Raw genomic sequence first — 9132 nt, forward strand, 5'->3', positions numbered from 1 at the left:
TACTGCACCCTGACTGGCTTGTCTCTTCCTTGTGACCCTTCTGTAAGGGGATGTCCAATGGCCTACAGATGGGCTTTGGGTCTCCACTCAATGCCCTCCCCGCCCCACACCATCCACACTTCTAAGGAGTATTCTAGCTGTACTTCAGGCAGATTAGCCCAAGAAGTCCATGGTACTTTCCATACTCTTCCAACACCACCATTCAAACACGCCGATGCTTCTGTCCTCTTAGTTAATGCCTGACTTTCTTTTTTTTTTTTTTGTCGGTCCCACAACACATGCTTTATTTGTCCACCGCTGCTTCAGGGCGCCGGCCACGGGCAGCTCACTTCAAGATGCTGTCATCTTGGGCTTCTGCCAGTTCCCTGGCGATGCGCTTCAGCTCATCTTGCTTCTTCTTCTCCTCGGCCGCGATCCTCCTCTCCTCCTCCGCCCGAGGCTTCAGGTAACTGTAGCGCTTGGCTCCGTAGGCCACGCCGAGGAACAGGGCGGAGTAGCGGGTGAGCTTGATGAGCGGCGAGACCTGCACCGGGGGGCACCATCTTGTCCCTGACCTTCGCACCGGAAGCACAATCCGAGGACTAATGCCCGACTTTCATATGCATAGGAGGGGATTAAAAACACTATGGTGTGTTAGTCTGGGTACATTAGAGAAACAAATCCACAGAAGCTCATATGTATAAGAGAGAGTTTTATAGAAAGGGTAAGTGCACATCAAGAAAACATCCCAACCCAGTGACGCCCAAGCCCACAAGTCCAACATTAGCCCATATGTCTGACACCAATCCATAAAGTCCTCTTCCATCTCACAAAAGACACTCAATGACGCTGACTGCAGGAGGAAATCCAAATCAGTGAGTGTGTAAGCATCTCAGCACTGGCAGGGGTCTCCACATGGCTGCTCCAGCACCCAGGGCTGCATCAGGGTAGGTCCATGTGGCTTCTTCTCAGGGATGTCTTGCAGGAAGTGAGCCTTGCCAGCTGAAGCAGGGAACTGGCTAAGGCAGCTGCACCCTGGTCTGGCCACACCCTGGTCTGACCATCAGAAAGTGAGAGACTGGAGAACTCTCGAAAGGTGAGGCTCACGGAGGCCATTTATCCCTCCGCCCTTCAATTAACCTCACATATGTTTATCAGCTAGGTTGGCACAATAAACTTTAACTATATCACATGACTGGGGTCACCTCGGTTTTCACAGTGACATCTTTGCTCTTTGACATTTAAAAGAGATCTTGTGATGATGATTTGCCCAATGTAATCTGTCATTTGATCGCTTGACTGCTGCTTCCATGAGCAGTGACTGGAAATCCAGGTTAAAGTAAATCGTTGACAACTTCAGTTTTTCTCCATTTATCATAATGCTGTGGATTGGTTCTGTTGTGAGGAGTTCTTTCTTTTTTCTTTCAGTTGTAATTCATACCGAAGCCTGCAGTTTTCATCTCCAAATGCCTCAATGTCTTCCTTCCTTTCAAAAGCAAAGGTGTGTCATCTGCATACTGAAGGCTTCATATAATCCTGCTCCTCAGATGATTTTCTGAGTATACAGATTTAACAAGGTGGAAAGATACAGCCCTGATACTCGCCCTTCCTGATGTTGAACCATGCATTATCTGTTTCCTGTTGAAATGACTGCCTCTTGGTACACATGCAGGTTCCACTAAACCCAATTAATGTTCTGGAATTCCCATTCTTTCCCATATGAACTATACTTTGCTTTGATCCACCACACACGATAGACAGATATTGTTCTTCCTAGACAAAAGCAGACATATCTTACGGAGCCCCTTAGATGCCCTAGTCTTTATCTATGTCTTGTTCCAAAGGCTTCTGGGATAGCCAGCCCTTCAGTTCTCCAATCAAGTTTATGATGTGCAAGGCAGCGGTGCTTGTCCTCTATGGTGCACAGCGCATCCTTTGCCTCCTACTGAGTCCTTCAGACTTCACGGCACCTGGTTGTATCACAAGGGTTGGTGCTGCCCAGTGTGGTGCCTCTCAGTGTCACCCACCCTCATGAATAGGGGATCCTTAGTAATGTTTACTACCACATTTAAAAATAGAACCATATGTGACAAACAGAGTTGTAAATGGCTTAAATGAAATCCTTGGATTACATGAATATGAACAGCAAATAGTTTTGTAAACATTTTCTTCAGGGAATTACATTAATGACAATATCATCAGTAACTGAATAGAAGTCTGTTGTTATTCCACCACCCCCTGTCTTCCCTTTAACTTCCACCTCATTCTTAAAAACCTACTGATATAGGTTTTCACAAATATGAAACACCACAATATTGTAGCTAGAACACTAGAAAAACTTGACTGGAGCAATGATGATTTAAAATATCAGCATTTACAAAACCAACAGTGCATGCTGCTTTGGGGGTGGGCCTGGGGATGAGGGTGGGGGGTGGGCACAGGCAGAAATCAAGTGGCTTGAAGCATCGTTGCAATTGGGTAACAACGATAACTCTGATGGGAGGGCATTAGAAGGTTAAAAAATTCATGTAAGTGGTAGGCTGTAGTTATACACGGTATTGATACTTGTAGGTATGGATACACCTAAGCTGGACTTTGGAAAAAAGGTGTTTGTTGTTGCAATTAACTCTATGAATGTTTTAATACAATTAAATCTCTCCCAACACACTACATGTACAACACATTTCTAGAAAGTCATTTTTGGTGTCGCCCCTCCAACAGTGCCAACTGATAGGGTTTCGCAGCCTCACAACCCTCGTGACACCATGGAGAGGCACCTGTCCAGGTGCCCACGCACATGTAGCCCAGAGTTGTGCATCAGGGAACACCTTGGGAAACTCTAAAATGTGACTCGGGCAAAGGCAAGCTGGCTGGAATTCAGCTGGAATTGTCCTTCTCCCAGTAACGACAGAAGGGACTGGTAATTTCAGAATTTGCCTCACCCTGCTTTATAAATGAGATCACTGAAGCTCAGAAGGTCATAGTATTTGCCCAAGGCGACATAACTAGTCCCTGGACGGGATGGGACTCAAGCCTTGTTGGCAGGATCCAAGTCCTGATGTTTCCCTCCCCCTCCCCATCTAGAAACAAAGAGACACGTATCTTGTCCACGAAACAAAGACACACGACTCCACATGACAGAAACACTGTAATCTGATGCCATTAAAAGGCACACCGTGCTCAATCCCAGGCGTAATCTGTCATTAACCTCACTCCTACCCTACAGGGCTCTCCAGGCTGTACCTCAACAGCTGGTCTTGCCCATTGAGTTCCTGTTACGCTTTGCTGATAGGAGATTCTTGTGAATTCTTGAGAGAGGTCAGAAAGGAGGAAGAGAATCCATCCTGCTCCTGACTCTGGAGCTTTGGAAAACTAAGGATGACTGTGTTAGTCAGGGTGGACTAGAGAAACAAATTCATAGACACGTGTCTATAAAAGAGCAATTGTATATTGACAAAACAGCCCAGTCAAGATCAAGTCCATACATCCGATATTAGCCCATATGTCTGATACCAGTCTGTAAATTCCTCTTCAGACTCATGCAACACATGCAATGATGCATGTGAAATGCAGGAAGATCACAGGCCAGTGGGTGGAAATTCTTGTGGATCCAGTGGCAGTGGAAGCATCTCAGCGCTGGCCTCCATCAGTATAGCTCCATGTGGCTTGTCAACAGGAATGTCTCGCTGGGAAAGTGTGTGTCCGGCTTCCAGGGAGGAAGACGGGAGTTCCCAGAATCCTCAGGAGAAGGCCATACCCACACAGAGGCCTCATTGGCTCTGACCTGATTGACAGGCTAGACTCCACCCCTTCACTCAAGTTGACTTCAGGTTAGGTAGCTGCCACAGTGACTTTTCAAACTCTAGTAGCATCTGTGTTTCCAGGAACACCACCTTTGGAAAACCATTCTTGGTGCGTCTTAACAGCTACTTCATCTCTCCTCCTTCTCTTCCTCCTCCTCCTCCTCCTCCTCTTCCTCCTTGTCGCTCTCTCCTGGAAAGTGATTAATATTTACCAAATGACTGTGCTGTGTCATTAAATAAGTTGCCCAGTCGAGGAGGGAAAACATAGTTACATTTGTGGCCATATCCTATCTCTCTAGCTGATTTCTGATTTCAGCACCACATATATGGACAGCTCCCCAAACCCCTGGGGCTGGTTGCCTGGAAGCTTCCTATCAGCATGGGTCCTAGAAGGGAGTGAATGAGCAAGAGGTTTATCGGGTGAACAGTTGTGAACAAAAATAGGGAGGGAGTAGAGCTACATGGGGAACACTTCTGACCCCACAGGAGGGCTGACATTTGTGTTCTGCATATGTGTGTCTGCATTGCACATGTAGACACACTGTGTCTCTGGAAGACAAACAGACTCTGGGGGTAATGAGCACTCCCACTCTTTGACCTGTTAGTTCTACAACAGCTCCCACAGTGTCCTGATGGTGGCCTTCAGCTTCAGTGACCCCACTCCCACGCTCAGGGGGAAGCAGACAAATTAGAAGTCCTTCCTCCCCTCTCTTCAAATCTGCCTCGGAGAGAATCTCAATGAAGACATCACCGTCCAAGTTCAGCGCTGAGGGGAGTTGAATATTCCTAAGGGACATGTTCTTTTCATGCAAAGGATCAGAACTTCCTCCATCAATTCATAGGAAGCCATGCTTCCTCTCCAGGTAGAGGAGTGAGTAGGAGAGACAAAGCAGAGTTCTGGAAGATGGAGGGAAGGGGGCAGACAGCTGTGTGCCATGGGACCCTGGATGCTCACTTGATAAGGACTGATGGACACATGGAGGAAAAGTAATGTGACATACCGTGCCATGCGCTCAAAGAGACCTATTTTAACTATTGGAAGGATCCCTTCCTGACCAGGGCTGGTCCTGCCCCATCGTTAGGACTGGGGAGACTTAGCCAGAGGTTCCCGTTCAGGCCTGTGTGTGAGTCCTCCTGCTCTGGGACAGAATCAATTAAGCAAGAGGAGTTCCGGGGAGGACACAGAGAGGTCTCTAACTGGCTCTTTCCTATCCTATAGCTGTTTGTGAAACTCCTGGCCCAGGCCAGGAGGCTCCTGTCCTTGAAAACCACACCCTCCAACCCCTGTAAGGGAGCCCACTTACCTTAGGCGCTCCTCAGGGGTGGATGAAGCAGCCTCTCTGGGTGAGGGTGCAGGGATAGATAGGTATTCAGGCAGGTCATCACTGCAGCATCATGAGCTGCTCTGTCTAGGGAATCTTTCTGAAACCTTTCTTTTATTCACTAGCCATTTTGATACTGATTTTTCTGGCCTGAATCTTGATCCAAAGGGAGATGATCGTGTGTCAGTCGAGAAGCTTGGGGAGTCTGCAGATGGAACATCTCTGAGAAGAATTAACCAAGCCTATTGGGTGGAGGCCTGGTGGCATAACGGTTACACATTGGGCTGCTAACCACAAGGTCAGCAGTTCAAAACCACCAGTTCCAAAGAGTTACAGCCTCAGAAACCCAGAGGGGCGGTTCTACCGAGTCCTATAGGGCCATGATATGAGTCAGAATTGACTTGATGGCAGTGAGTTTGGTTTTTTTAAAGGGTGAAGGGGATATCAGGACACTCCCAAGGAAGCCTGTCGACAAGATCTATAGCTTCCAAACCCCGCAAGGGTTGTGTCTTTTGTTACTCTTTCACGCCATCTTTCTCTTGAGGGGGCAGGCACCACAGCTAGCTCCTAGCTCTAGAGTGCCTATCAACAACGATGAATTTAAAACATTATATTCATGTACTGGAATGACTGGTTCATTTGAGGCTTTTTAATTCTAAAGGTACACGGTTCTTTGTGAAGCATCAGATTTCCAAACTGCTTGTTCGACTTTGATGGGAAAGAAACTGCGCTCCCTGATCTGCTTGGATGTCTCTGGGAGCTTAGTAGAACCAGGGCAGAGGGGTGTCCTAGGGACAGCTCTCTGTGGAAACACTGACTTGAAGAAACAAAGGGAGAACCCATATAAGACCTCTGTGGGAATGACCAACATCCTAACTTGAAGAAGCATCTCACATCTTACCCCAGACAGCTTCATTTTTAAGACTCTTCACCCGCTTAATTCAATGCCCTTTGCTTCCATTTTGCTTGTTTATTAAACATGTTTAATTGTGAATTGGGTAAAGCGGTGGAGAGCTAATTAAGTTGATATACGATGATTCATACGCATTTTGTTTCATGCCATTGACTGCAGTCTCCACAATATGACACCCTCAATTCCACACCTCTCCTGTGTCCCATTTCATTCCATCTTCCTTCCTGACCAGTCTGACCTTCCAAACATTGTTCTCAGGCAAAGATGGCCCTTTTGACCTCAAATGGCTTTAGGTCCTAAGGAGTGTGTACCTCCCTAGGGTTTTTGTTCCCTTTGAGACTTGTCTATTGTTTGGCTGAAAATGTAATCCCTTCCGTCCCCAAGACTCTCACCTGTGCTAAAGTTGGTGCAGCACTGCTCAAAACAGGGGTGAGTGGAGGGGGCAAGCCTTTCCTCACTTTGCTGCTTCAAATATTCTCTCACAAATGCCCTCGGTCCGGTCCCTCCTTTCCCTTGCTTCCCCACTCTGGAGACACACAAAGCAACCCGGGCGGCAGGGGGTGGGTGGGTAGGGGATTAGAGAACAAAGCCATCAACTTAAAATACAATCACAGGGTTTCCAAACAGAGCTCAGGACATCTGACTCAAGTTCAATAGGTTCATAAGTGTGATGGTTAGTTTTTTGGTGCCAACATGGTACCTGTAAGAAGATAAGGGTGGAGTTTAACCTGTCAGCCAGGTTACAGCTTGATGACCTTATTTGGAGGTGCCACCAAGGTCAATGGCTCACTGGAGGCAGGCCATTAGCTCTCTCTGCTTCACCTTCTGGCTGGCAAGCCACTCAGCGACCTGCAGGAGACTTGGCAGAGCCCAGGAGATGCGTCCAAAGCCATTGGATCCACAAGACTTTGCACCTACTGGCCTGTGAGCTTCCTACTTTTTGCATCATTACCTGTGGATGCGTGAGTCTGAAGACGGATTTATGGACTAGCATCAGACTTATGGCCTTCAGTTAGACTGGGCTGGAATGTTTTATATATAGATAGATATATATAATTACTTCTCAATATAAAGCTCTTTCTTACTTACATATGAGTGTCTTTGGATTTATTTCTCTAGTCAACCTGGACTAACACAATAAGTTTGTGGTCTCCTTGTCTAAAATATGGATACAAATGTGTATGAAGGTTTCAGCTGAAGTAGAACATTCAAGGGAAATGCTAGTCTGGTGGAAGGGTGAGGGGAAGGGAAGACATTCTTTCAGCGATCCTCTACACAGCTACGGCGTATGCGCCCTCTTCAATTAGAGGTGCAACACTGTCATGGAAAACTACTAATCAATCACACTTTAGCATGAATTGTTCAGGCTAAGTGAGTGAGGCAAAAACATTGCTACTAGGGAGTTTCTAGTAGTTCTGTTCCAAACAAAATGCGGTTAAACATGTCCCTGGGATCAGCGGATGAGTTTGCTCAGTGATACATTTGTGTCAGTCTTGTTAAAGTGTCTTAAAATAAATACAACCCAAACAGTGGCTTCGTGGGGCTGGGCCCTTTCAACCCAAGGCAGAGAGGCCAGTTCCGAAGTGATGGTGCTTGGTTTTGGGGGCCCTAAAGGGGTAATCTGGATAGAGTTTCTCAGGAGACACAGGAGGATTATGGGGGATTCATAGGAAGAAGTCTTAAGAAAAAGGAAAACTGCATTGGTGAGAAAAAGGCCAGGAGAAATCCACTGAGGATTTTTCCTGACAATGCACGTGCTTATTCTGCAAGAGTAGCAAGGGTTCCCCAGTGCGCATTTGAATGAGAAACAGTATCCCATCTACTCTCTAGTCCCCATCTTGCCCTTTCAGACTCTGTATTCTCAAACCCAGTGAATGGTGCTTTGGGTTTCTCAGGGATGCCAAACTGCTGTTTGAGGTGGTGTAAATCGGAGAGCCTATGGTTCCTTGGGGAAGGATTAGAAAGAGGGAAATGCTGCCTTTGGAAGGGTCTCAGCCTAGATGGGGGAATATGTTGAGAAGTGATAGCTTCACATCTTGATGTTTTTATTTACTAAAGGTTTCTAGAAATGTACAGCAATACTTTTTTGAAGGACCTGAGGGAAAATGGGCCGGAGTTCAGGGACGCTCCCAGCTCTCTATCGGGGCACCAGGAAGGCACTGGAAGCCTGAAGAGTCCAGGTAAGAGAGTCTGTGTTAAAGCTGGGTTGCCTAGAAAAACAAATTTATATATATATATATATATACATACACATACATATATATATACATAGATATATGCTTTATATCAAAGAGTAACTGTATATTAAGAAAACATTGAAGCCCAGTCCAGATCAAGTCCTTAAACCTGATATTAGCCCATGAGTCCGATACTAATCCATAAATCCCCATTCAGACTCATGCAGCACATGCAATGATGCAAAATGCAGTATAATCACAGGCTGGTGGGTGCAAAGCCTTGTGGATCGAGTGGCGGTGGAAGTATCTTCAGGGCTCTCACAGGTCTCAGTGAGGCTCCATGTGGCTTCTCAATAGGAAGGTAAAAGAGAGTGAATATGTGTGGCCTGCCTTCAGGGAGAAAGAGAAAGAGGCCGGCTTCGAAGAGCCATTTATCTCAGTTGCCCTCCAATCAAACTGCAACCTGATTGACAGGCTAACTTCTGCCTACATGTTCCTATGGGAGCCAGGTTGGCACAGAAACCTATCACAGAGTTCCTAACTCATATTATTTTTGTCTAAGCACTTACCTGCTCCATGCAACTGGTTTGTGGGCTACATGGGAACTTCATTGGAAAAATTAAACTAGAAAGATTTTTTTTTCAGTGATCCCCATGGGGATGATGAATTGGTCCACAAGTATGTCCCCAGACATATTTGATCCAGGCCAGAGGCCTACCACGCTCAGGAAGTAGAGGTTACTTCATGAGTCAAACCAAGGAAAACCATCCGCTTCCCCAAACCCACTGCCGGCAACACAACTTGATGACTCATAGTGATCGTCCATTGTGGTCCCAAGGCTGTTAAATGACATGAGTAGACAGCCCCATCTTTCTCTCAGGGAGCAGTGGGTGGGCTGGAACCACTGCCCTTGTGGTTAGCAGCCGGACACTGAACCT

General features: G+C 46.5%; 1 protein-coding gene across 1 annotated transcript; it reads right to left on the reverse strand.

The window, feature by feature from the left end:
* Positions 1-286: 286 nt before the first annotated feature.
* LOC142454637 (ATP synthase F(0) complex subunit e, mitochondrial) lies at positions 287-8772 on the reverse strand. The gene is made up of 2 exons (XM_075555855.1): positions 8764-8772; positions 287-592 (listed from the first exon to the last, which is right to left on the reverse strand). The coding sequence occupies exons 1-2, from the start codon at positions 8770-8772 to the stop codon at positions 326-328; spliced, it is 276 nt and encodes a 91-aa protein (XP_075411970.1). The 3' UTR covers positions 287-325.
* Between the last annotated feature and the right edge of the window lie 360 nt (positions 8773-9132).

Source organism: Tenrec ecaudatus, chromosome 8 (genome assembly GCF_050624435.1).
Source record: "Tenrec ecaudatus isolate mTenEca1 chromosome 8, mTenEca1.hap1, whole genome shotgun sequence".
NCBI lineage: Eukaryota > Metazoa > Chordata > Mammalia > Afrosoricida > Tenrecidae > Tenrec > Tenrec ecaudatus.